General features: G+C 44.0%; 3 protein-coding genes across 5 annotated transcripts in view; 2 read left to right on the top strand and 1 right to left on the bottom strand.

Annotated features, from left to right (window-relative positions):
• The first annotated feature begins 2,943 nt into the window (after positions 1–2,943).
• CUNH11orf16 (chromosome unknown C11orf16 homolog) lies at positions 2,944–19,621 on the top strand. 3 transcript variants are annotated; one of them, XM_067536256.1, is made up of 8 exons: positions 2,944–3,074; positions 6,080–6,308; positions 6,835–7,397; positions 9,025–9,190; positions 10,225–10,418; positions 12,506–12,669; positions 14,016–14,261; positions 14,626–15,525. In XM_067536256.1, the coding sequence occupies exons 1-8, from the start codon at positions 2,949–2,951 to the stop codon at positions 14,633–14,635; spliced, it is 1,698 nt and encodes a 565-aa protein (XP_067392357.1). In that variant the 5' UTR covers positions 2,944–2,948; the 3' UTR covers positions 14,636–15,525. The 3 variants fall into 3 exon arrangements, with proteins under 3 accessions (XP_067392357.1, XP_067392356.1, XP_067392358.1); XM_067536255.1 differs by having other exon boundaries at positions 14,016–14,265; XM_067536257.1 differs by lacking the exons at positions 14,016–14,261; positions 14,626–15,525 and adding an exon at positions 19,495–19,621.
• On the bottom strand, positions 16,914–27,385 carry ADCK2 (aarF domain containing kinase 2). The gene is made up of 8 exons (XM_067536253.1): positions 25,672–27,385; positions 24,744–24,890; positions 23,820–23,948; positions 22,957–23,052; positions 21,871–22,122; positions 19,991–20,119; positions 19,551–19,604; positions 16,914–18,310 (listed from the first exon to the last, which is right to left on the bottom strand). Exons 1-8 carry the CDS (start codon positions 26,644–26,646, stop codon positions 18,170–18,172), a joined length of 1,923 nt encoding a protein of 640 aa, XP_067392354.1. The 5' UTR covers positions 26,647–27,385; the 3' UTR covers positions 16,914–18,169.
• DENND2A (DENN domain containing 2A) overlaps positions 26,383–27,769 on the top strand; it is an 85,051-nt gene continuing 83,664 nt past the window's right edge. Inside the window, exon 1 of the mRNA XM_067536252.1 lies at positions 26,383–26,395. The gene's annotated coding sequence lies outside the window, so the exon portion shown is untranslated. The remainder of the gene's footprint in view (positions 26,396–27,769) is intronic.

Genomic DNA, 27,769 nt, shown 5'->3' with positions numbered 1-27,769 from the left:
GGAGAGCATTCTTATTCAGTAGCAATGTTGGCTTCTGAGCTCTGGGAACAAATGGAAAGGGGTGGGTTTTACTGATAGATGCCTTGGGGTCTTTCATGCATGCTTCCTTATACTTGCTTTCTTATTGCCTGATCCTCGTCATCCCTTTCACACTTTGCTCATCCACGTGGTTCTCTTCCAGAACAGTGAAAGATGGCTTTCCCACTACCATGTCACCATATCTTCCTTTAGTTGAGGGAACATGGAACACATCTCTCTGACCTCTTCTCTTGGATGTCTCCACCAACTTAAACTTAACATAGCCAAAACTAAACTCCTGACATTTCTTCCCATTATCTGTCACTATTGATTACAGTACCATCCTTCCTGTCATTCTAGCCCCATAATGTAGATATTATCTTTGAAACTTCTCTCTTTCTAGCCCTACACATCCAGGACATGTCCAAGACTTGCTGTTTTTCCTGCCATAACTTCACTAAGATTTGGTCTTTTCTCTCTGTCCATGACTGAAATAACTCTAGAACAGAAGGAGTTAGAATAATTCAGCATAATTTAAACACTAACTAAAATCAGTCAGCTCACAATTACCATATTAAGTTATACAGATGGGTACACAGAAAAACATGAGGTGGAGATAAACAGGGATGACCTTGGCCTTTGGAATCTGATTACATAGAGATTCTCATAAAATACCATCATAAGCCTGATATTTCCTTTTCATTTTTACCCACGGAAATTTCTTGATTTCTACCACAGCTCTTGATGGGTATAAATTCCTCTTATTCCCCTTCCATCTTCCTCCAAGGAAATCCTTTACAACTCTCTTTGGAGCTTCAAAACTCTCCTCACCCTTAAAGATCATAGAATGCCACCCCTATTTCTTTTCCAGGAAATGTGAGGAATTCCTTTCTCCACCCCAGAGAATGAGCAGGCTGGGAATCAAGTCCAAGATCTCACATATGTCAGACCATTTACCAAAATCTCAACTAGCTAATCCATTTCTCAGTTTTATCAAGTTTTTAAAAATTCTGTGTTATAAAATATTTGCTTAATGAATCGATGTTTATTGTGTTGGATTAAAAATTTTCATTTTTGTGCAGGAGGTAAAATGGTGCAATAGTTTGGTCAAATGTTCGCTCAGTAGAATCACTGAAGCAGCCGCCTGGATTAGAGCTCTGCAATGTGGGAACGGTGCAGATGTTGGGAGTGCTTTGGCTGTGGCATTTGAAGATCCCACCTGCCAGGCGGTATACTTGGTCACCGATACACTCTCTGAGAGTGCTTCAGAGGAAATCTGTAGCCTTCTTTCAGAGACTGGGGAAGCTCGCCCAGTGCACGCTGTTTACTTGGTAGAAAAGTCAGGTGATTATGACAGCAGCACACAAAAAGCAATGGAGAAAGTAGCCAGACAGTTTGGAGGATCCTTTCAAGTGATCACATCCCATCCCTCTGAAGCTTCAGGAGAGGTAAATCAATAACAGCAATTTTAGATTAAATGAATATTTGGTAATCCCAGTTCATGTCAACAACATTTCACAAAACTGGAGCTAGAGCAGAGGAAAAAACTGGAAAGCTAGCCACTACATATTTTGTCTGGTATCTGCAAACAGAGCTGCCTGTGAATAAAGAAAGGAAATCAATTCAGATTCTCTGTGAAAGATTGTATCAGAAATATCAAGATTGCACACACACAATTGTTCTAACGGGTACTCTCCTTCTCCCTTTCTGTACTACTCACAACTTTAGACTCATACTTGGAAGTTTAGTGCATGCAGTATGCTCTACCTCAGGGGAAAAAGAGCATCTCACAGTGCTCTTGAACACCAATACCTGAGACCAGTACTAGATATCAAATTCAGATGTACATGGGTGCAAACCCATTGACTTCACCAGATCTGAATTTGGCCAGTGAAGTGGTTCAGATAGGCTTTCAAATGAACTGATTCCAGCTTTTGGAAATAGAAGCCATGATGTTGGGGAAGGAGATGGAGGTCCTGGAGGAATCCCTTGCAAAAAAAGTATACCTTACTCCTGCCACTTATTTCACATTTACCATGCTTCACATTTGTGCAGCAGTGATAGCTATAGTAGGTCCAAATATCTTTTTAGAGCTCCCATTGCCATTTGGTCCACCATCAGCTGGTAACATTGAATATTGTCCTTTTAAAAAAAATGGTAATGTTAAGCAGTTCATTTAGTAAGTGAAATACTAATAACACTTAGCATTTGTTTAGCATAGGTATTCACAGATTTTTTTCACCATGTGGATCACATCTTAATAAAGGAGTTATGCAGTGCACTTGGACACGGACTAAAGAAACAGCCAGTGATTTAGCTATCATGTTCACAGCCTTGGTTTGTTTTGTATTTATTTTCTAATCTTTTAACATTTCTCCTTTTAAGCCTTTAGATGGCTTGAAATGGATAAACCAACTGTACATTATAAGAGCTCATATACTACACTGAAGAGTGTGGTTAAGAACCAAGATAGATCAGTGAATTTTGCTGAGTATTAATTGAGTCTTTAAATATAAAATAACGGTTTAGCCTCATTCAGAAATTAGTTTCATTTTCTTCTTCCCTCTCCCCTGTTTTCCAGGTAAACCCAGGGTGCACCTCAAGCATCCACTGTTGCAATGCTATCAGTAAATACCCTTCTTGTTCTCTGCTGATGGATCATCCCAGAGCACAGTAAGTTCAAAATGTGGAGCATGGGATTGCCAGAACCATTAGAGTAGTAGGTCAATTTGATAACCTAGTGATGGAAACAACTGGGAAACCAAGACAGTTTATTGTGGGTTTTCTTTGCCTTTAATTTTCATAAATTGCAGACATTTGCATTATCTGTTGTGAGAATCTTCATCCCTTCCTAGAACTTACCGTCTTGTTTCCACAGCTTTCCTGTGTGTGGATGGAGCCCAAATTCCCCTACTACACCTCTGACAACCATGACAAAGGGAGATTTAATGGACTGGTCCCCAGAAGCTCCCCATTTGCTGAGGGGGGCCCGAGTCCTGGCTAGGAGAGAGACTGATGGATATTATTATCTGGGCCACATTGCCCAAGAGGTGAAGGTAAGTCTTTAATGTAAACTGTGGCTGTAAATGATTTCCCCTTGGGTCACGTGTGATTTTTCTCCCTATCCCTCACTTTGGGCTTTGCTAGGATGGTTCTCCTTTGGCTATCCCAAAGGATCTCCTTTGGCTATCTCTCTATTACTGTCTGGGTATCAAGATGCCGTGCAGTGGCTCACAATCGTGGGTATCAACCTCAAGGTGGACTGTTAGGAAACAAGACACAAACCCCAAACTGATTGCAAGTTCTATACGTAGATTTCACTAACCAATTATCAAGTGTAAATTCCTCAGGCAGACAGTACCCTTGGATACCCCAATCTATCTTGCCACTCAGATAAGCTTACTTTTGTGATAGATGGTCAGAGATCACAGCAATAGTCAGTTTACCCTTCCCTTTTATGCACTTTGAGCTGCAAACTCAGCGGATGGAAGGAAATTGCGTGCATTCCTTGTCATAAGCAGGGGAATTATGTAAACAAAGTCTTTTGTCCTCTTTGATGTTTCACAGTAGTTCATCTAATGTGGATGGATCTTCCTTTTGAGGCAGGACATAACACCTTCTGTCTGGTGATTTACACAGTCAAAGAGGCTTATAATACAAATGCTTAAATATTACCTTACAATATGGGATACAAATGTTACAAGTGAGATTAATACATGCAGCAGTTTACAAACATTTTAATCATTCTAATACCTATTTTAACAGTGCTAACATACAGGTGAGCCAGACTGTATGTAATGTATTCCCAGCAATGTATTTGTCAGTGTTCCACTGAGGCTTGGAGTCCTTGGCATGAACTGGTACCTGGGGTTGTTCTTTGCTTTTCAATGACTCTCAGCTGTTTACAGCAAGGAGTCCTGCAATCATAGGGACACATTTTTGGTGCACACAACAAGTTGCCACCAGAGCCAGTCACAGCCAGCAAGTCCTTTATATCACCTTTACCCAGCTCCAGGCTGGCAGCAAAGTTTATCAGCTAAATAATACCTGCAATAAAACTGAACAAACTAAAACGCTCCTCTCCTGAATCCCTTCCTCCACAAGCATGTCTGCTGGGGTAGGTTTTTTTGATTCTCCTCTCTTTCAGTGGCTGCTTTGTTGTTCCTGGGTCTCTGTCTGCAGCAGAACTCCTGCAGTGGGGTGGTCTGGCCCCCAAGACGTCCCCTTCGGTCCTACAAGGGCCAGAATATCATAGAATCATAGAAGATTAGAACTGAAAGGGACTTCAGGAGATCATCTAATCCAACCCCCTGCTCAAAGCAGGACCAACCCCAGCTAAATCATCTGAGCCAGGGCTTTGTCAAGCCATACCTTAAAAACCCCTAAGGATGGAGATTCCTCCACCTCCCTAGGTAACCCATTCCAGTGCTTCACCATCCTCCTAGTGAAAAAGTTTTTTCCTAATATCCAACCTAGACCTCCCTCACTGCAACTTGAGACCATTGCTCCTAGTTCTGTCATCTGCCACCACTGAGAACAGCCTAGCTACATCCTCCCTGGACCACCCTTTCAGGTAGTTAAAGGCTGTTATCAAATTCCCCCTCATTCTTCTCCTCTGCAGACTAAATGGAATATGCCATTATGGTGCTCTTTGTTCAAAGAGCAACATGTTTAGGAAACCCCAGATACCAGTTCATGCCAAGGACTCCAAGCCTCAGTGGAACACTGACAAATACATTGCTGGGAATACATTACATACAGTCTGGCTCACCTGTATGCTAGCATTGTTAAAATAGGCATTAGAATGATAAAAATGTGCTTAGTGTTTAGATTTTATTGAATGCTTGTAAACTGCTGCATGGTGCTTGTAGAGCAAGTGGACAAAGGTGCTTTTGTTAAGGAGCAGATCTCTGTATTATCTATTAAAGGCAGGTTTTCTGGAGCAGGGAATGCTCACTGAAGAATTTCATTGGTATGAATTCTGTTTGGTTTTTAAGATGACATAATCTCAGGCCTCCTTGGCTTTCTTCTCATTGGAAATGTGTAATCCGCAATCTTTTATGGTCAGCTGAATACTTCCCTGCCATACAAGAAAAAGCTGGGTATAGAACCAGGGCTTGAGCCTTGAGCTAAGGATCACTTAAATGAAACAAATGTGAATATAGCAAACCTTTTGTATCATTCCACTATGCTGAGTCTCACCCCCCCCTCATCACCCCCGTGAAATCTTCAATAAAGCTCATATAAGTCATTGTTTTGTGAGGGAAAGGGAGAAGGCTATCAAAGCTCTTCTGAGGTTATTTTATCTGGGCCAGCGGAAATCAAACATTTTGCAGGATGGTGTGTCTGAGTTCAGGATGAAGATCCTAGGGGCCAGGCTGGCTGAAATAACTGCTCTATATCAGTATTGTTAACTCAGTGACCCACCCCTAACAGTGGGAAAGACCATGCCCTCTGTCATTTTAATCAGTAGGGAAGCAGACTGTTTTGGGGAAAACAGGAGAAAAGGATGTTGGCTTCTTGGCACTTATAGAATTTAACATTGAGATTTCCAAACAATTTGCTAGTTGTGGAGCAGAGGAATTACCTGAATCACTCCCCATTCCTACTGTGGTTGCTCAAATTAAAGCAGTAGAAATTATGGCATTGGGGGCATTTTACCAATTTGTCTCTTTATTTCTATGTAACTAACCACGCAGCAAACAGTAGTCTGTTTTGTTTACCCTTTTTTCCATTGGGGTGATAGAGTTCTTCCTTTAGCATAGCAGTTGTGCTACTTCTCCCAGTGAACACAATACTGGAAAGGTCCAAGAGCGAAGGGAGGGGAGGGCTTTGCCTGGCAATCCCCTGTAATCTTCAAGGTCTTTAACCATCCTTAAAGACTGATTTGGACATGAGTAAAAAAAAATAGTGTTCCAGGTTCAATGGGTTCACTGACCATGTGCTATTTCATGGAATTTCTTCCAGTTCCCTCTCCCTAGTGTTGCAGCTGCCAGCCTGTGTTTGGTCATTTGTGGCACTCACCTGTTTGTCATGCATACTGCATGGTTTAATCCTGCAGGGATCTAGAGAACGTTTTTTAATCGAGTTTGAAAGGAGTTGGTTGCTGAAAGGCAAGGTGCAGTTTCGCATGCAAGAAACACCCCTCTTCGACATTATCCACTATGAAGATGCCAGGCGACGGCCACTAGTGCCAGGAGACAGAGTCTTGGCACCATGGGAGGCTAAAGGTGAACGATATGGCCCAGGCACTGTACTAAAGGGTGCAGAGAGCAAAGAAGCATGGCTAGGTACAGTATATTTTTTTCTATTATTATTTATATTAGTGTAGCATCTTCAAATGTGCTCCAGAGAGGAAAGCACAGTGTCTGACGCAAGGAGCACACAATCTGTAATTTGCTTTCCCTCGTCCTCTCTTGTTTCCATCTCTTTTCCTTGTGCTGCTGCTAAATAATCTTTTCCTATTCAAGGCTAAAACTTAGTGCTGCTCTATGAATCAACCTATAGGGCTGCTTTGTGAATGGGGACTTGAAAAAATGTAATCTGTTGTGGAGCCAGGTGTTGCCACTTCTGACATAAAGAGAAAAAGAGTTCTAGGGCCTCTTGGGTACCTGGAATATTTAGGCTACTCTCCAGATGCATATTGGGTGAAATCCTGGCCGCACTGAAGTCAGTGGGAGTTTTGTATTGACATCTGTGAGGCCAGGATTTTTCCTGATTTCTGTAGTACAGGATCTTGTTTCATCTCCAAAAGGTTAATCAGACATGCTTTGGCATGCTTCTAAAATGCTGTTCATCATTTGTTTCTGTTTGTAGCCAGTGAAAACAGCGAAGTGCTGGTGAATTTCTGGAATGGTCAGACTAAGAAGGTGTCCTCTGACTTAGCTCTACGGATCCCTCTGCTCCTGAGTGAACGCATCGTCCTAGAACTTCAGATGCCATTAACAGCCAGGCAAATGGTGGTGGAATCAAGCTCAGACTATCCCTACATTGTGACACCTGGTTACAGAGCTTCAGGGCATTGCAGACAGGATCACTTAGATCCAGTTTTCTGGCAGGGTTCCACAAAGATTCAGTCATATCATTGCTGCAGCTCTCGTTGTCCCTCCCTTTGCCAAGGCTGCCTTGGAGCCTGGATGCCCATGAGGCCCACAGTGAACAGAGCACAACCAGAAGATGTCCTGATTCCAGGAACAAACCTGACCAAAGAAGAGCTGAGCAGGAAGATAGAAGAGCAGCTGTCTAAAGGGAGAGTCTCCATTTCAGAAAGGGTCTCCAGAGAGGAAGATAAAAAGGAAAAGAAGAGACTAAAGAAAGAAAGTCCCCCTAAAGATTTAGGATCCTGTGTGGAGATGGGAAATGACGTTATAAAACCTAAGGTAGAGAATGCTTCACACTGATTATGGTATTACAACATCCTTTGCTACAGCTGCAGTAATATCTGGTGGTCTTGTTCTCTGTGGCAAAAAATTATTAGAAATACTGGGCTAGATTATCATGTATACCTGAGCTCTGCTGAGGATGGGGAAATCATCGATGGCTTTCTACTCCCTTTCTGAGCCCTTGATCCAGGGGATAGCTGGAGTCTCATTAATTCTCTGGCACTGGCTGGAACAGACTCCTAGTGGCCATTCCACCTGTTCAGGATCACTGGAGCACAATACAAACTAGCCGCACCTCATCCTGCCTTGGCATACCCTCTGTACAGTGTGGGTACAGGCAGGAGAGGGTGTTGCAGAGGTGGATTTGTACCACTCAGGGAATCCCCTATACAAGAAATCCCTGCTCACCCTGTTAAGGAAGTACCATCCATGAAAAAAGGGGATAGAACTAAGACAGAGAATCTGGCCTATATTGTTTCCACACTTGGGTATTTTTGGCATGTTTATTGTTTCATGGGCCTGTTGACTATTGGTTGCAGAGTAACTTGCATGTTTCACTCTTAACATTTTATTTGCTTGGTTACTGTTGTCCTGCATTAATATATGAAATAATACAGTGTTAAATGCACATACAGAGAAAGATAACATTTATTGCATCAGATGTCTGTACAATTAACAGGCAACATGTTTAACTGGCCATGTGTAAATCATGGTAATTGCTTGTATAAATATATGCAAATATTTTTGTGCACACTGATGAGCCTCTTTGGCTTTAACAAATTTGGTCCCCCAAAGATCTTTAAACCAAAAATCAGGTGAAGATATTTTTTTTTATACACAAGCACTTTGTAATACTAAACAGTCCTTCAGATTTCCAGGTTTGTATTTTATTTGTTTTGGTTTTAGTTTAAATACTCCTTGGCTTGAGTGTTAGGGGCAGATCCCCAATTGATATAAATTGTCATAGCTCCATTCATAGATTAATACATTTTAAGTCCAGAAGGAACCATTATGATCATTTAGTTGAACTTCCTTCGTAAAACAAGCTAGAGAACCTCACTCAGTAACTTGAAATCACTGGAGTTATGACAATTTACACAACAAAAGAGATTTTACAATTTAATAATGAATGCAGTCCTGATTTAGCTCACCTCCCACTAGAGCACTTCTGCCAATGCACCTTATTCCTGGTCTGTTACTCCAATTTTGGGTCCCTCACATGCAGACACATTACCAGTGCAGTAGCTTTGGGATGCAGACAAACCTAAGAAATGGGCAGAAACTCCTGTGTTTAAAGACTTGAGTTATTCCTTGAATAAAGAAATCAGTTTTATTATCCTTCTGAAACCCTAGTTTCAATAAGAAGTTTTGAATGCTTTTATCCATGCCAAAACCACAGTGAAGTTAGTCACTACTGTGTCAACAATGGCTGCTCTTCACCTGCAAGCAACATTTTCCCGTAGCTAAAGGCTCCCCAGGCATTCAAATAGTATCAGCCAGGGCTAGTTTACACTAACAATGGGATTAGTGCAATAAAAGCAAGACCATACGGTCGCTTATTTTGTAAATTCATGTTACTGACATTCTACTCCCCACTGACTCAGTATTTTGATGTTGTTTCCAGAGCTCTCAGCAGGAGACAGCTTCAGCAGGTTTGATGGGAGGTGCTTGTGCCATGGTTGATGTTGCTGTCCACCCAGACACCTGCCTGATGGAGCCAATGCACAAGGACAAACAAAACAGCAGACTCTGTGAGGATGATCCCCAGTCTCTTCTGAAGAATGAACCTGGTATTGATATTGTATCAACTAGCTGTTTCATACATGCATAGAACATGCCATACCAGATGAGAGCATTGGTTCTTCCTATCTGGTCTCTTGTCTTTGGCAGTATTTCATTCCTGGTGCTTTAAAGGAAGATGAGAAAACATCATAATGCATCCGGCTAATTGTGCTCTGGTATGCTTTGGTGCTAGTGGTTGTGCACTATGGTGATTTGCTTACCTTTCTCTGAAACATGAACAATTCCTTTCAGGCTCCTGCAGCTGCTACCTTATGCCCTGAAGAAACATCTTTGATTGCCCCGATCTTAGCTTGCACTACAAATTTTATTAGTCCTAAAGTTATCCTATCCTTTTCAATATCTGACTATTGTATTTAACTGGACTGCCTGTGGCAAAGGGTTTCACAAGTTGACTATATTCTGTGTGAAGAAGTATGTGCTTTTCTTTGTTCTATGATTACTGCTCTTTAATTTCATTGTGTAACCCCTTGTTCTCATATTATAAAAAAAGGTTCATTCTAAAATATATTTTAATGAAGTCCCCTTTAATCAATGGCCTCCTCATTTAAGAGAGATCTATGAGATGTGCAGGCAATTGGGAATGGATTCCAAAGGCCAAAAACCTGCTCTAGCATCACCAAATGTTTAGTGTCCTAGTACCACTCCCTGTCATACCTCCTATGAGAAGAGGCAGAAACTGGTATAGCAGAGGTGTGTATTCCCTCACAGCCAGGATTTCCAACACCATTCCCTACAGTAAATCCTACTGAGTGTGTCTCAGTATCTGTGAGCACAGTCAATGCTTCATCCCAGTTACTGCGTAAAAACTCCTCCTTTCTTATGTCTACAAGATTATTTTTCAAAGTGGTGACCGTCCTATGGTCATTACAAAGCGCTCATTTCCTTGGGGAGAAATGTTAGTACTCACTGGTAATAGAAAGGTTTTGCTTGAATGCATTTTACATTAATACATTTTTCTCTCTACCTGTTCAGCATTTTATAAGATGTCCATCACCTGTTTTATCTCTAATTTGTCTGAAAGCTCTTTTTCAGTTCAGCATGACAGAAGCTCCAGCCCAGCATCCCCCAAGGAACCCTTCTATGAAAGCACATGCTTTGGGCACTTCCAGTCTCCAAGCTGTATTTGACCAAGTGGATCAATCACTGAAGAAAGACCGCTTGACCATTGAATCAGTTCTGCGTATACAGAGACCCCACAGCGCTCCGAGTACACAGGTTAAGATTACCAAACATTTTCTAGGAAGAACAAAGCAAACATTTGTTATTGCTGATCCAATACCTGGTCAAAAATCTATTTAAATCAATTGAATAGATTCATGATTGGCTTGTGGCACAAGGTTCTTTTTGTCAATTTCCTGAAAGGTTATTTCCATAAGGGCCTAAGTAGAAGTAAAGAAGTCTCATCTCTGATTGGCTAAGTGTCAGGAGTATAAGGTGACACTTTTGCTTTGATGACTGTTGGGTACTGGCTGAAATTCTCAGGTGCAGCCAACTCCCCTACCCTTGGTCATCTCTGTGCCAGCATAAATTAGATAGCCTGAGGGCCACCTTAACTTGTGCTGATTGTCAAGAGGACAGGGATACCTGGCCATTCCCAAGTCACACTCTTTGCTGGCAGCTGGATGTGTAGGTACCTCTACCTTGTTGTGGGGGAATCGTCCAGTGGTGTAATCCTCCTGGAACAAACTATGCTGTTTTAAGGGCTGCATGATGTTGGTAGTGTGGTGCAAAGCAGCTGTTCTACAACACATAATCTGCCCAATTAGTTCCTAGCCATTAGGTTCACAGGATTTTTTCACATGGCATGGTACTACTATAAATCAATTAGCATTTTTTGTCCATTTTATGATGTCATGTACTGCAATAGAAGATACATACACCCACACAAACACCAAACCCTCATCAATGCATGCTATCATTGTCCAGGAATAGGACATTTTGTTGTAAACTGATATTAACACTTAGCCTTTCTGTGGAGCTTTTCATCTTCATATACTGACTAATCTTCTCAATCATCCTTGCAAGGTATAGAAGAATTATTCCTCTTTTACAGATAAGGAAACCAAGGAACAGAGCAGTTAAGTGACTAGTCCAAGGCCTTGTCACAACGGGGATGAAAATTCAGGGTATCCTAATCCTCAATCCTGTGTTCTAACCACTAGATCACACCACTTTTTCATCTTCCATTTATAAAGCACTTTTAAATTTTTTAAGTTTCACTTTATTTGTTTAAATCTTTCCAGCTGTAACACATTAAACATGAACCACTAATAGGATGTAGCTTTTGCAAACTAACTTACACACATGCCACACAGCAAAGAATAAGAAAACACTCGAGAGATTTAGCAAAGATACCTACAGCTACAGACATGGACTTTTTAATTAAAAAACAGCATAAACACTACATGAGCTGTCTAGGGACAATCAGGAAAATAGGGAAGGCAATTGCCACCTGAATGTCCTAAAGCAAAGGAACTATAGCTTATTGTTATTTAAATTAAAACTTGTATCTGAAACTTTCAGTGATTAATTACAGGATGGTTTGCCTCCCTTCAGGTACACTTGTGTTAGGAGTACACTGCATATTCAGGAGACAAAGTAAACATTGCACGATGAGAGAGAGACTCTGTGCAGGGTTCATTGTTCATGCTTTTCATCCCTAAGGATATGCTTTTACAAACTGCAAATAAGAAACATTCTCCAGCACTAAAATACAGCCACTTGTCTGAAACATGACAAATGCTCAACACTGGATAGCAGCATTACACCCCAGGAAGTGAAGAATATGATATCTGTTCAAAACTACACAGAGAAATTTGTTTCGCCATAGGCAGGCAGAATGTAATTACCCACACTGGAATTTGTCAGCACACATAGATTAATACCCCAAACTCCTGTAAAATCTGTTGTGGGATTTTTATTATCCATAAGTTATCAGGACCTCTGTTCTAATCCAAAAATTGCAGTAACAACAACACAGGGCAGTTCCATGCATTGGGTCAATACTGACTAAGTTGGAATAGTGCTGCCTACTGAACCGTGAATACCATTTCTTGAAGTACCTGGATTTTCCTTCAACCAACTATTATAGACCATGCTTGACACTTCCATAAAGCTCCCGAAATGTGCTAGTGTCAGATCCATCATGCTCACGATTGGGAAATGATGCTGTGACAACAATCAGTAAGTGTTGCTCTCAGGGCTTAGGAATGGCATTGGAAAACAAAGCATTGCTGGTTATACAGGACTTCATCTTACATTAGGAAAAAAATCTTTACTGATATTAAGGACTTTTCTTTCAGAAATCAGTCACCAAAGGTGTAACTCAAAAGAACCCGAGAGAGATGAATTTCAACACAGCCAGGATTGAGCACAGAGAGCAGCAAGAGGAGCAGAGGCAGCAGAAGAGGGAACAACAGCAAGAGGAAGAAGACCTCAAACGTCAGATGATGCATGACAGCAGGCGGTAATGGTGTGGGGTGCAGGTGGGAGGTCAGAGAGGAACTGGAGGGGTGGAAGAAAGATTTCAGCAACCCCTGAGAGTTGTCCATCTCTTTATAGGTATTGGGTATTCTGTAGTGCACACTTCCTGAGCAAGTGCTTTGGTACCATCTCGCCCCCTAAAATGTTTACAGAGTGTCCCCCGACCCTAATGTCTGAGTGCTGGTCACAGTTGTCAATTTAGAGCCTAAGCTTTGGAGGGGTTGAGCACCCTCACCATCCATCCATTTCCACGGGAATAGACGGTACTCAGCACCTTGCAGGATTGGGCCCTTAAGTACTACTGTTGGTTTCGTTATGGTTATGAAATACATTCCTTCCACCCTCCCCAGCAGCTGAAGTTTATGCTCTTCTTCTTAATCATTTGATTAACTGATGAATGTCCAGTGGTAACTCATGTAACCAGAGAAATCTTTTAGTATGAAAATATTCTCATATTTTGTTATGAGGTGGGGGAGTCAAAATTATACTTAGTTTAGGAGTCTGCACTGGCAACTTGCCTACAAGGGCAACACCTAATTGCATACAATAGAGCAAGATCATAGCTGTCCTCATCTTTGGGCTTGCCTACATGAGTTATTCCTGGTTTACTCTCTGTATGGACACTCATTCTGGAATAAGAGTGCTTTCTTCTGAATTAGCGTAATCCACTTTGGACATTGATTATGCTAATTCAGAAGAAGGCACTCTTATTCTGGAATAACATCATCTATACAGGGAGCTAATCAGGAATAGTTATTCCACTTTGAATTCACACCCTACTTTAATTCAAATTGATTCCCTGTGTAGACAAGTCCCATCTTGATCTGATCTCAGCATATGCTGATAAAGAAAGAATAGTATATGCTGGGGCATGCAGAGTTAGATTTCTTAAAGATTAAGGTAGTCATGGGCCATATAGACTTCTTTGGACTGCAGCTGGCAATAAATTGCAGTTTAGCCACCCTGTGATTTTAACAGTACACAGCAATGAATTGAAGAAGAAATACATGTTGTCTTGAAAAGACAAGGTGAGCAGAGGGATGCAGAATGTAATAGTTAGTGATGGTCACAAACTTTAGACAAAAACAAAATTTCACAAATTTTTGACCATTTTCCAACCATCTGTAGTAATTATTTGAGCAGGAATTTGGCCATGACACTGGGGTTAATCCCCTTAACCCTTGAAGATAGAATGCCACTTTTTGCAAAGTCCAAAACTTTAGGACCTCTGGTTTACATCTTATTCAACAACACCTCCAGGGGTGATCTTTTCCCTTTTATTTCTCTTGGTTTCTGACAAGCTTTCTGGAAATTTTCTTTTGGAAACAGACAGAGGTCTCTTCACAGAACACTGCAAGGCTTGGAGAAGCAGCTGGAGCACAATAACAGGGCCTGCCAGCACATGGCAAAGCTCCAGACTGACAGGGTAGAGAGGAGCAGAAAGGAGTCCTCCTTGCAGGAAGAGGAGAAGAGAAAGGAGAGACAAAGGCTGCAGTTCTTAAAGGCACAGCGCTTGCAGAGAGAGGAGTTGCAGGCAGAATACAACCAGAGGAACTATGACCAAGACAAAAAGAGGCAGGTGAGGGCTACTTCACTAATGCCTTCTTGGACTCTTCCTTCCCCACACTGGCACCAACCCATTGTCTAAAATAGTGATATTATTTGGAGATACGTATATGAAATGTGATTTGAACATGTGCAAACTGATGAAAGGAGAGCTGGAGATGTTCACAGCTCTATAGAATACGGTCTAGTTCTAAATGCTGTGTGCCAGTCTTCCACAGCAGGAGTCTATGTAGAGAACTGTTTAGAAGATGCTGGCTGGGGCAAATTCACAGCTACCCCATTCCCCACTTCTGCCAGTAACAGGCACTGGATGGGACTGAGCCGGAGAGCTGGCTGTAGGACTTTAAACATCCCTTTACTTCCTTTTCTGTAGGATTTTCTGAGGAGCAGAATGCAATCCCAGCAAGAGACCTTAGAATGAGAAATCCAGGAGCCTCACACTTAGCAGAGGAAGCATGATGATGCCAAACGGAGAGCATTCCAAAATCAGGACCATTTCCAAAAGAAGACTGGAAAAAGAGTGCCAAAACCATTGTAACCTCCAGCAGTACCTCAGAGAGCAGAACCTTTTGATGCTGCGCGCCTCGCTGCTGTCATAAAAAGGCGGCAGTGTAGGCAAGCAGGCCCCTGAGCACAGTCTCAAAGCTGTTGTAAATCTTGTGTAAGTCCATGTGCTGGGGCCTGGGAAATGATGCCGTTGAGACAAGCAGAATTATTATTAGAGCTATTTGATATCTCCCCTTCACCACAGCCAGAGGGCCTTTTCAGGTATCTGTCGCTTACGGCCTTTCTTTTTGGAGGTTCTAATGCCTAATATCCAGTGTGAAGACGCCCAGCCAGCTGCCTGGCTTCCTTGTGCCTTATGTGCTACACGTGTAGTGAGACTCCAATGAGAGCATATTTGCAATATTGCATTCAATTCTGAGCCCCTCGGAGACTGACTGGAGGGAGTGAAGTAACATAATGATTAAGGGGTTATAGGACTGACTCGCTCAGAGTCAAAGAAAAAATACTGTATAGCTTGGCCAAGGGAAAGGAACATCAGGCTGTAAACAGCAAAGAAGGAGAATAATTATTTAGGCTTCTACAAGAGGTATACTTAGGAGTACGGACATAAAAATAAGCAATTTGAATGTCAAGAAAAGCTTTCTGAAAGCACAGTCTGTTAAGCTGTGAATTACTTTCCCATGGGAATGGTGGAAGCCCCATCGCTGTAGCCATTTTAAACAAGCCTGGGCCCAGCCAAGGAATTATATTATTTTGAACAATCCAGCACTGGCAAGGGAGTGAACCCTGTGACTAGGGCTTCTGTTTTTCAGGCTTTACTAATTTCATTTTTTAGGATTAAGTTTTAGCAATTTTTGAGTTCCATGTAGATAGCCTGAAAACGCCTGATTTTTGGACTTTTTGTACGCACTGCAATGAGTAGTGTATATTATATACATTAGCACACTAACATGTTAGGACAACGAGAGTTCTGTGGCACTTTAAAGACTAACAAATTTAATATTTGTAAACATAAGTGCACTTTAACAAAGTACTATTTCAAACAGTATTGCATTAAAGCGTGCTAGGGAACCTTTCGTGTGCGTTGGCAGGGTCTACAGACTAATTAATGCACAACATGTTAGTGTGCTTTGGAAATCACCATCCCTGCCCCCAGTCTGCATTACTGCACTGTGTAGACAAATCATTACATACAAGTAACTATTTCTGGTGTTTTTCCAGTATTTATTGGTTAAATACATGTGATGCTGACAGACCAGGTGCCAGCTCTCGCCAAGACTGCAGGCATTAGCTAAGGATTGACAAATTCATAGCTGGAGACCAGACCAGTTCACCTGTATATTAGTATTGCTCAAAATAAGTATTAGTCTTATAAGAATGCAGTGTTTAGACTATGAAATCCTTGTAAGTGGCTGCATGCATTAATCTCATTTGTAATGTCTATATGTAAGTTTTGCTTTATAACTTTAAAAATGTTTGTTCTGAACTTGTGAATCCAGGCACGGGAATCATCATAGCCAGAACTTTTGAATCACGTGTGTAGGTGGCACCAGGCCTCTGTGGCCACACCAAGTACCAGGTCATCAGTGCCACTCATGCCAGATGGCTCAGAAAAGTAACAATGAGGTGAACGTTGTTGTTCCTTCAAAATAATCAGATTACTCACTCCTAAAGTAATGATGAAGTAGTTAATATACTCAGTTACTTGAACAACTTTGATCTACAGGGGGAGAGAATGAGGAAAAAATCCCCAAACATTTCAATATAAAAATGGACTCTCAGTCCTGCTCTCCTATGAAACTATGTAATGAGCCATTTGATCTGGTCCTCAATTGTTCAGCATATTATGTCTTATAAAAATCAGCAGCTTCTCCCTGGTGGTTATGCAGCAGTTATTTTACTCAACAGCTCATAAGGAACCAAATTTTTGTAAAATCATGTTTCATGTAAAGGTACTTACAGTATCAACTACTCAAAAACGTGTCACCCAAGAGGAGATTTAAAATGCACCATTTATCAATTACATCCTTCCCAGGAGTGTTACTCTTTCAAGAAAATAGTAACTGTTCCAAAATGGATTTTGTTTTTTTAGCCTATGGAATGGCTTATGGATAACATTCAAATAGCATTAGGAAAGGTGGTGTTTAAAGACAAATGAATGCTGGCGATAGAAGGTCAAACCAGGTCTCCATTGCCTGTTCAAATAGTCCTAACAGCAGAGTCTTCTCTGCACTCTTGTTTCACTGCTATTCACATTAACCAGCACAGGGCCTGATCCTGCATCAATTGAAATTAATGGCAGGCTTGACCTCAGATTTCAGCCTGCATTTCTGCTCCTTGCACACTAAGATCCATCTTTAACTTGCTGGTGCTTGGGAAAAACCATGCCAAGTTTGTACACAGTGTCAGATGGAATGCAATCTGCTTCCAGCCACAGAACACCCAAGATCACCGGCTCCACAGAGTAAGAGATACTTAGCAACTATTTTAAAAATATTTATAGCTTCTATTTCTTCAAAGCCTGATCCCCTCCCCTGGAATTGAAATGACATTGAAATTGACCTGGATCTTTAAAGCCCAGTCCAACTATAGCTTTTGGATAGCTAGCGTACAGGGGAAGCTCACACTTGGTTTTGTTCTACAAGAGAGGCATCTTTTAATTTTTTTAAATTAAAACTCCTGACCACAGTGATAAGATACAAACATTTTTAAACAATGTTTTGAACCCAGATGACTTCATCCATTAGATTATAGCAATCTTGGGAACCTAGCCTACTTGACAGCGTCACTTTAGTTCTGCTGAAGGAAAACGCAACATCCTGTCAAACCCAGCTAACAAAGAACACCAGACTGTACAAACATGTAAAATTCTAACAGGCCTGCAAGCTGAAAGCGAAGTTCTCTCTAAGGAAGTCCGAATCCACCCACCACTTTCAGCTGCAAAATGTCTCTGAAGTTTGCAATTGCGTTTCCAAGGATTTTCTATCTATCCACTTATATGACCCCTTCTCATTGCAGTTTGAGTGCCTTTCAGCAAAGTGGGACTGATCAATAAGGAGGCCTGATTTCTAACAAGTCAAACCAAGCCATAGCTCAGTGTCCATACGTCTTACTCAAACTTTAATACGAACTGTAGAGGTTTCTTACCATAGAACAGCATTCTCTCATATGCAAGATGGGGGACAGTACCATGAAGCCAGCTGGATAGGTTTTTGACACCTGGATGTTGCCTAGCTGGTGATGGCTGACAGCAATTTTAATGGGGAATAACACACTGCTTCTCATCAGAGATGAGCAGTGAGGGCTTGTCCCCAGCTTCAGGCTGTTTCCCCCTCTGCTGTCAAGGAGTACAGTCAGTCCATGCCAAAGAACCCAGCAATGCAAGACAAACTGCAGGGGCTGCTGCTACTCTAGGATAGAGAAGCAGCGGTTTTGATGAGAAGTGGTTTAGCTGCCTCCAGGATGTCCAGTTCGGGGTCCAGGGAACGGGCAAGCCCTTCCAGAACCATGATGGCAAAGACAACTGCGGCAAAGTTACTCTCCAGCTTCACCTGAAAGCACAAGTGCAGAGGTTGCAATGGACATGGGTGCCTTTGTGTTTCCAAACCCCTTTCACTGAGGTCCCAGGCTGTGATGTGGGGCACAGGGGACAGGAGCTCACTCATTTCCCTTCAGTTTCAAAGCAGCCTAGCTGGAATTCAGCGGAAGGGAGGAGAAGGAAGCTGATCGTTTCAAAGGAAATGTTCTAAGTCTGCCCACTAGACAATGCTCTGCACTTCCATATAGGAGAGGATTTCTCCCTCCATGGATGAGCAGGAGCTAGGAGTGCTGCCCAGTGCCAAGACAGCTGTAGTAGCTTCCATGGACCTGGCAAGTATGCATCCATCAGAGGGGGAATGTGCCCCCTCCCCACTGCCATGGATGGAGCCCCATGGAGCACAGATCCCTAGTTCACAGAAGCAGACCCCTATGCCACATAGGGACTGCCATGGCCTCCTCCAGCCATACAAGAGAACTGCTGCACATCGTAGTGTCTATAAGGCCTTACGCATCTGCTGAGTGCGGGGCAGGATTCGCCCTTACTGGGGCTTTGATCACATTTAATGTTTTTTGGGGTAGTTCTATGTGGTTTCAGACAAAAAGCTGAAATAAAATAATGCTTAAGGGGACAGCGTCCAGGCTGCAAAGCCCAGCATTTGAGCTTAGACGCTCTTCTGATCTCTGGTATAAATGGTCACAGCTCAGTTGAATTCAATGGAGCTTTGACAACTGACCCCAGCTGAGGACCTGCCCCGGGAAATTACTTATTATTAAATAAAAATGACTTTTTTTCTGCTTTAAAGTAAGTGCTGGCAGCTCCTGATTGCTGTGTGGCCCCTGACAAACAAGTGCTATTACGCAATCCTCCAATAAGGAAGCAATGTATGCGGGGAAAAAAGCAAATGGTTTTTATTTTACTTTTAAAAGCAAGGAAAACATAAATGGTGATGCTGACACTGTCCTTTTAAGGTATGGTGTCAGTTCTTAAATGCAGACTATAGAAGGCCTGAGCCAAAGCCCCCTGAAATTAATAGAAAATGCCCAGAGGCCTCAAGGGCTTTGGATCAGGCCCTGAGTGGTGCTCTTTTCCAAGCATCACATGCAACACAGCATGCATGGTCCACCAGCACATTTCAAACGCTCCCCCTCACCTCAGACCTTTGCAGTGCCAGTGATTTCCCCCACCATCTTTCAGATATCAAAGCCTGGCACAACTTTTGAGGAGAACGAAACGGACACAGAGAACCTCACCTTGTGGGTCATCAGTAACTTAAAGACACTGGAGAGCAGATTCGCCGCTTGAAGCTGGGATGTAAAGATACAAAGAAAAAATTAACTCTGCTGATCAAGAGACCATGAAAACTACCCCCTGCAGGAATGGGAGTGATTTACCAAAGTAAGTGATAGGGCATATTGTTTGTTTAAAGTCTAAGAATATTAAGTGTCAGATTTTATTATTAGAGATATTGCTCAGAGAACAATATTTACTATGCTCAATTGACAGCCTTATCCATCAAGATGTTGGTAAATAATTCAGAGGGCATCAGCTGAGACTGAGCTGAATTTGGTAGCACTGACCAGGGAGATGGCTGATGAACTGGCTGACATAAGCTTCTGGGCCCGTTTAAAAGCAGGGGTGTACTCAATAAGAGGGAGTGTCCTGCGCTGGGTACCATATTTAGTCTGCTCACCTTTCCCAGTGCTATAGTGGTCATCCTGGCCTTGGTCACTAGCTCCGCCATTTCAGCTTTGAATCTCTCTATATCCTGGCACTGGTTAGCCCTGGCATGATGAAGGATCAGCTCTGCCACTCTCTCCCCCTATGAAACAAGTAGGAAGAGATATGTCCATAAGAATCCTAGTCCACGGTACCACCACCAGATCCGTATGCAGCTGCACAATATCCTTACTAGAAGGCTTGCACTGGCATCTGTCGTGATTAAATTGCTTCCTGTAACAGGGTATGCTGGCCCTTTACGGCTAGAGGGGGAGATCTCCAGGGCCAGACTACTCTGTTCAGAAGTTCTAGGGCAGACAGAAACTGATACTGAGAGGAAGTGATCCTGGGGTGACAGTTGATATGTGGGAAAACCCAAAGTTCCTGTTCCTTTTAGGACCTGGGACAAGGAGCCTTGTAGTGTTGGGTGGAGCAGAGCTCCCCTCTCGCTCAGCCAATCAGGACAAGTTCTGGAAAGGAGGCTGGGTATAATATGCCTCTTCCTGCATAATAGGGGAGACAGAGCTAAGAAGAGCACTGATAACTAACTGCTTCCACGTCAGGGTGAATGAAACTAAACCCTCTGCCTCCAAAACAAATGAGGGAACATTGAGAAAATCCTGCCCCAGCAGAGACACCTGGTGAGAAAGGGACATTCTGGTGTGAAGGATGTTCCAAGTTTTGTCCTTTTTGTTCATCCAAGCAGTCTGAGTGGAAGTAATTTAAAGGGCCAGCTGGGAGAAGATGATTCAGGGTGGCAGTCATCTGCATCTACCCTGAGGACTGGCTGGCCCATGGGAATGGTGATAGGACATAGTGTGAAAGCCATTCATCGGTAGGTCACTAGTTCCAACCCAGCTTGTGTCTCTAGTGACTGGAAGCAGTTTCACGTCAGTGGTTTAGTGAGAGGAGTTTGGTCTCAGTACAGTTCCCGACAGACACCCATATACTGCAGTTGGCACTAGCTGCCGTGTATGCTGGCAGTCTCAGAAGAGAGGCCAAGGACTTTGGGTCTAAAGGTAAAAATACATCCTTTTGCACTGAAGTGGACCCTCCAGCTCAAGAGTGAGGTGGATCAATAGGGCCGTGGGAGTGCTGATGTGTGTGTTGTACCTGTGCTGTGGATAAACAGAAGACTTGAGGGCTAGATTGGAGAAGGGACCATCTTTTTGTGCTAGATGCTGTACAACCATAGAACAATGGGGGCCTGGTCCATGACTAGGGCTCCTAGGTACTCCGATAATACAAATAACCAATAATTATTATTATTATCCAGTTCCCTAGAGGCATGAAGCAGCTGGAGACGGGCAGTGGAGAATCCCCCCTGCATGGAAGAACTCTCCATGAAACCTGGAAGAGGTGGCTCCTCCGCTGTTTGTGCCCGTTGTTCTCCCCAGTCCCTGGTACAAGACGAAAGGGGCATGTCGTGGGCGTTCCGGGGGCAGGGCATGGGAGGATGAGGAGGGGAGCAGTGTGGCTGAGCAGAGCTCCACCACACCAGCTCCTCCAACCTGGCTTAAATCATGAGGGACCTTATGGAAACTATGTGAACGAGGGCCATCTGGTTGGAGCCCTAACTGGCAGCGGGGTTGGGCATCCCTGTTCTGGGGAGCTGCGGCCACCCCTGAATCAACTCCTTTGTTCCCCTGGGCTAACTAAACTCGTTCATAACAAGAGCCCATGCTAAGCCAGTGACCCCACTTCCTTTTGTGGATTATCAGGGCAGGTGAGAGTGTCTGAGAGGCAGCGACCTCCCTTCCCCTGCACAGGAAACCACAATGGCACTTGCATGGATAATGGTTGCATAACGTACTGCTGACAATTGAGATGACTGGAGAATTCCAGATGCCTCACCTGTCCCTGTACCACAGCCGTGAAGACTGCCTTGAAGTTCTGAAGGTCAGCTGGCTGCAGCTCTGCCACAATCCCTGCATCCAGCAGCATGAGATGGAGCGGGCAGGGGGACGGCCGCACCTCCACGATCAGCGTGTCACACATGTCCACAATGGCCGTCTGATCCTTGCGGCCAGCGCTGAAATGGGCAGTGCCCTGGACCAAGATGTTCCCAGGATGCAGGTCCGCATGGACAAAATTATCAACGAACACCTGGAGGGAGTGATATTTAAAGCGTGAAAAGGACAAAGGTACTGAAATAAAATCTTCCACGGTGTGAGACCTGGATCCAAAACCTGACCAGATGGTAAATGGCATTAGTGGGGGCGGTTTCAGTCCTGTCCCCCAATGCTCTCTTAGCCACATCACAAAACCAGTACACACTGACACAGTTGGTAGCTTCCACTCAGGACTGGCTCAATGCTGAAATAGCAGGAGCTGCTGCAGGTGAAAATCAGGGTGCATCGGCAGAGCTGCATGCAGTGAAAATGAAGATTTGCTATGAGTCTAGGATGGCTACGGGGAAATCACAGACCAGGAACAGCGTTAGTCTCTGAAATAAGCCACAACTGGACAGAACTCAGGCTTCTCATTGCCAGTAACCTCCATTTAAAATCCAGCATTCACTTGGCCCATGAATGAGAGCCACTGAATAGTTACCAGTTGCGAAACTTATGCTGGGCTCACCATGTTGCAACTCAACAGAAAACCAAGGACAATAAGTTGCACTGGTAGCAAGCGCTGGCCAGATTTATTTTCTTTGCTCACGCTTAGTATTATATTTCACCTACCTGTCAAATGGTAGCAGCAGATGCTTTGATAAATGGAACTAGAAGGTTAGCTGGTTTCCGTGGGGCATTTATAAGTCCTTCTGCAGCCTCCACCAAGATGACACTTAAAGCACAGTGTAATTTTTACATCTCCAGAGCAATGTGTAAATATTAATTAAATGCAGTTCTCTGGCTTCCCAGAGCAATACAGTGTGTGTGTGTGTGTGTGCGCGCGCGCGCGTGCATGCACACACATATATTCAGCCCAGACTCTTACCATCTTTAGAATCATGTCCACGCCCATCTTGGCTAGTCTCTGTCTGAGTTCCGAGGAAGCGTCCACGTGCAGGTATTGGGATATGGGCTCACTCTCCTTAAACAAAGACAGAATGGGAGTCAGACAGATACTATGGATCCCTATGTCTCGCACCTCCACCACACGCATTCCAGGGTCCATCCTGGGGAGAGCAATGAAGATGCCACGGAGAGGGGGGCTGGGTTAATGCAGGCTGAATTTACTGTGGCTGATGAAGCCTGAGAAGCAAAGCCTTGGGACTGGGAAGCGATTGGCTAAGTGGGTGTGAAACAGGCCATGAGGGATTTGGACACAAGAAAATATCTAGCTAGAACTGACACACAGATTAGGGCTGAAGGAACAGCTTTGGGAGCTGATTCAAAGCTGGTCCACAATGAAGATGGACCAAACAAACCCAACTATATCCCTTTGTGTGGGCCAGATCAGGTTAGACTCCTGAACTATTCACCCTGCCCTAACACAGAAAAGGAGAACTGGAGTATTTTATGGGCAGAAAACACAAAGAGAAACACACGATTGCTAGAGAACGAACAGTGTTGGTTTCCTTTTGGTACTCATAGTCCTGTGCCCTTTCCTACACTGAGCTGAGACTACATCTATCGCCCTTATTCCAGGGAATAGGATGCTGAAAAAAAGAACAAGAACGGAAAGAGTGAAGAAAGGGCCCAGACACATTTACGCCAATAGAGAGACGCTCTCTCCAACCACTCATCTTTCCCTCCCTGGGCCACCTCTAGGAAAGGGCTCTGTATTGAACTTAAGATCAATCACTGAGTGTAAACCTCCAGCACCACCACCCTTCTCATGGCCTCTGTAGCTCTTACCTCAAATGTTTCCACCAAGATGTTTCTCGTTACAAAGGGGCGAAGTGGAGTTGGGAACGTCACAAAGTCCACATCCAGGAAATGTTTCTGGAAGCGCTCCAGGTTTCTGGCTTCATAGCGTAGGTCAAGCTAAAGAGAGAGGGGAGACCACGGTGTGCAGGTGCTACAGAACTAAAAGGACAGGAAGCCTGGAGGGTCCTGTATGAACTATCCTCTCATGGCCTGACACTCAAGCCCAATGAGGCTCAGCCAACTCCATCAAAAAAAAAAACTGGTTGAAAAGCAAGAACCTCAATAAAAAAAACAGATGGTGCATCTGAGCTAAGCTTTCTTGGCAGGAATATTACAGAATAAGGCACCCCCAGGGTAGGTACCTTAAAACTACTGCAATTAGACAGAAAAGTGACAAAGCATGTTACTATTTATTATCTGTATTACAGTAGTGCCAACATGGGGACCCGTTGCACTAGGTGCTGTACGGACACATGAGAGATATTCCTTGCCCCAATGAGTTTACAATCTAACTAGACATGCTAAAAGGTGGGAGAAAGGAAGTGTTATCCTCATGTTACAGACAGAAAACCGAGGCAAGAAGAAATTAGAAGTGTCTTGCCCAAGGTCACCCAAGCAGTTAGCAGCAGAGTCAGGAACTGAACCAGGATGAGGTCAGGTCTGTCAGATACTCTCACAGTTTGTACCCTAGGGAAAAGACCAGGCTGTCTGACTAAGGCAGCACTAAAAACCCTGGGCTGAAGACATCCCTGGTGTAAGTACGGATGTCACTACTGTGCACCAGAATGCAGTGATGCTGCGCAATATGCAAGATTCACTTTGTAATTTCTGGTAGTAATGAGTGGGTGGATATATGACAAAGGGAGGAGGCAACTGTGCTTCAGTGTATGAAGAGCATGGAATTATACCCACCTGTTGAGTCATGAGCTTCTCAAACTCCTCCACTATTTCAGTCAGACTGAGCCACTTTAACCCAGGGAAAAGCCCAATGATCTTGCTGCCCATCTTCATCAGAAGCAGATCTATCTGGACCTGGTGGACTAGTCCAGGATGCAGGACCTGAGCGAGAAACAAATGTAAGCAGATCATCTCCCATGGACATAACTCCGATGCTATAGGGAAGCCAGTCTGTTCAATTTAGTGAACTATGATAGATCCTGAATATTGACACTCCAGCCTCTAATGATGGAAACACACTTTAGGGGCTGCTATTAGCCCTGATAACAACCCATATCTCCCATGGATCCATGCTTCAAAATCTGACTAAAGAAAGTCTTTATAATACGCTTTAAACTGCTCAGATTTATTCTGTTTAGAGCCTACAATGTCACCAAGACTAATTTACAACTGCTTTCACCATCCTCCCTTCATCTGCAGTATACTACCTATTGGTATGTGAGGAGCCTGAACAGAGTATTTATTTCATGCTCAAAAAGAAGCATAGAAGGGCTGGACAATTTACTGGGTTGTCACTGAAGACCAAGAGCGAAGTCTAGCTCAATACACAGTTTTAAAATAAATTGGGCCTTAGAGGTCATGTTTAATGCATACATGGCATTACTGGAGTGTCTGTATTCTGGAGAGTCCCAGAAGTGCAACAGCAAGGGCTGTTGAGGATCAGGATTGAGGCGCATTAGTAGCGTTTTGTGGCAAGCAGTACCACCAGTTGGAACTGAGGAGTACTGGAATAACTGCATGGGCAGAAAGGTTAAGCAGCACTTATCCTGCAGTACATTTGGCCCTCGCCACATCTGTTAACTTTTCACGAGAACTAAACTCTTTATCAGGTTCAGTCAGTAATCTCAAATTCCAGTCATCTGCCGGCATATATTTTACTCACTTTAATAGCTACTGGAATAAGATGGTCCATCCCATCTAAACTGTCAACTGATGATGTGTTTGTAGTTAGCTGAGATCCAGGCATTTGCTCCTCAGAGGTAGCATTTCTATTAATACCTTCATCAACATTTTCTTCCTGAAGTGACTGGTCTGCACTGCTTTCTTCCAAAGTTTCTCCATCCTTCCCTTTCCACGGCCACCTCAGGAGACCTCTCAGACCAGACACCTCCCAGGCTTCAAAAGCAGACTCTGTTTCAGAGTTCTTTACAAGTTCTTCCACCTGGGAGTCATCAATTTTAGTGGCATCAGCATAAGCTTTATATACCTGGGCAATACAACCCGAGCCAATGGGTTCCTTGCTTTTAAACTTGAAGATTCTCTTCCAGTCTTCCCCAAATGCTCTCCTCAGGAAGTGTTTGGTGTGAGCCCAGGGATGAGGGGTCACCTTGATATGAAGCTTGGAAAACTTGATGCAGAACTCTTCAGAGAAGATATCTCTCCTGGTGCACGCCCACTGGCCCAGTTTGATGTAAGTGGGACCCGAGGACTCTGTGGCCTTGAGCAGAAGATGGAGCCAGAGGGCTGCAAAACCTGAAGACAGGTAGGTCATGGGATAAAGAAGCAGCAAGGGGCCAAACTTCAACAAGAGAACACAAGCCCGGAGTCCCAGGTGAAGGGCAAAGCCAAGACGCCAGAAGAATCCCGCTGAAGGTTGTTTCTCTTTGGTAGGTTCAGGGAATGAGGACGTACATTGGTTTGGTATTTCCTGGCATCTCACAACAACAGACAATTCTGTGATCCCCCAGCACGCTAAGGTGGTCTTAGCCAAGGCTTGAGTTTTGATCAAGCTGTATTTAGCAGTAGATGGGGAGTTGCCAGATTTATTACCCCATCTTACCCAAGCCAGGTTTTTCCTTACATTGAGGGGCCTGAAACTGAAAAGGTAAATCCTTGCAATGCAGCCCCAGGCAGTCATAATCCTGGAGATAAAAAAAATGGCAGAGAAAGATGTATATCTATTGGTGGGCAGTGCAGCCGGGATAAAAGATAACAGCCACCAAAGCAAACCTTTGTCATTTGTTGTTTTGATTCAACGTTGGTGACAAACTGGAGAACAAAACCAGGCAGGCGATGCTCAAAAAATGGATTTACATGGTTCGAATTTGTTTGTCACACCAAAGGGCCGGGGGGGAACATCGGTGAGCGTCTTTGCCTTTCTGCATCAGACTCTGCTCTTACGGGACCCGCCTCTCCCGAGAATCAGGTCAACAGTCTCTGTTCTCACCTCAGAGGCAGAGCGCAACCCCCTCCCAGGCAAGCCCTGAGGCTGGTGGCTGGCAGCGGAGGGGCACCCGGCGGCCAGGCTGTGCTGGAGGCGAGCCTGTGCGTTCCGTTCACAGCCAAACCGCTCGCCCCTTCACCTTCCCCATCTCGCTCGTCTCCCCGGCGCCGCTGCCTCCCTGGAGGCAGTTTCATTCATGCTCCGCACGCTTCCCTCCCAGGCGCCGCCCACGCAGAGGGCAAAAATGGCTGAACAGCGGCGATGCCCAGCCGCGGATCCAAACCGGCTGGGGGCTGCAGGGACCGGCAGAACCCCCGCTGCGAGCCGATCTGTTACATCATTCTACGCGGAACGCGGGGGAAGCGAAGGCGATACACAACGTTCTAAGCAGCCCACGGACTTCCGTGGAGAACGATGGGCCCCGCCCCTTAAAGAGACAGCGACTGGTGGTGCTGGGCGCTGTGCAAAGCAGAGGGGAAGACCCGGACAGTCCCTGCTGTATGTTACGGGGCTTGCAGACAGCGCGTTTTCCTCTCTGGCTTACAGGACACCAAGCACACTGTTGGTGCTCGCAAGTTTCCAGGGGGTATTTTTGCGACAGCTGGCTAATACCTTCCATCTGCCCGTGTTATCCTTTCACCAGCCACTTCGCTCCCTCCCTCTGTAGCTGGGAGTAAATTCTGTACATTCAAGACCGTTATTAATGTAGGACCTAGTCTGTTTAGACATAGGTTGAGCCGGCCGTACATGTGTATCTACCGCCCGCACTGCTATCTATTAATTGTATTGTTGCTTATCATTGGATTTAATCATATCA

This window comes from Emydura macquarii, unplaced genomic scaffold (assembly GCF_026122565.2).
Source record: "Emydura macquarii macquarii isolate MOO-44397 ecotype Brisbane River unplaced genomic scaffold, CSIRO-AGI_Emac_v2 contig_3530, whole genome shotgun sequence".
In the NCBI taxonomy this organism is placed as follows: Eukaryota; Metazoa; Chordata; order Testudines; family Chelidae; genus Emydura; species Emydura macquarii.
This window is presented reverse-complemented; position numbering and strand designations above follow the sequence as displayed.

Coding starts and splice junctions, on each gene's coding strand:
- CUNH11orf16 (XM_067536255.1), top strand. CDS start 2,949: ATGACAAAGGGAGATTTAATGGACTGGTCCCCAGAAGCTCCCCATTTG. Junction 9,191..10,224: donor TCTTCTGAAGAATGAACCTG/GTATTGATATTG, acceptor TTTGTCTGAAAG/CTCTTTTTCAGTTCAGCATG. Junction 14,266..14,625: donor ACCAAGACAAAAAGAGGCAG/GTGAGGGCTACT, acceptor CCTTTTCTGTAG/GATTTTCTGAGGAGCAGAAT.
- ADCK2 (XM_067536253.1), bottom strand. CDS start 26,646: ATGACTGCCTGGGGCTGCATTGCAAGGATTTACCTTTTCAGTTTCAGG. Junction 22,123..22,956: donor TGGACATGATTCTAAAGATG/GTAAGAGTCTGG, acceptor CACTCCCTCCAG/GTGTTCGTTGATAATTTTGT. Junction 20,120..21,870: donor CGGCTGTGGTACAGGGACAG/GTGAGGCATCTG, acceptor CTTGTTTCATAG/GGGGAGAGAGTGGCAGAGCT.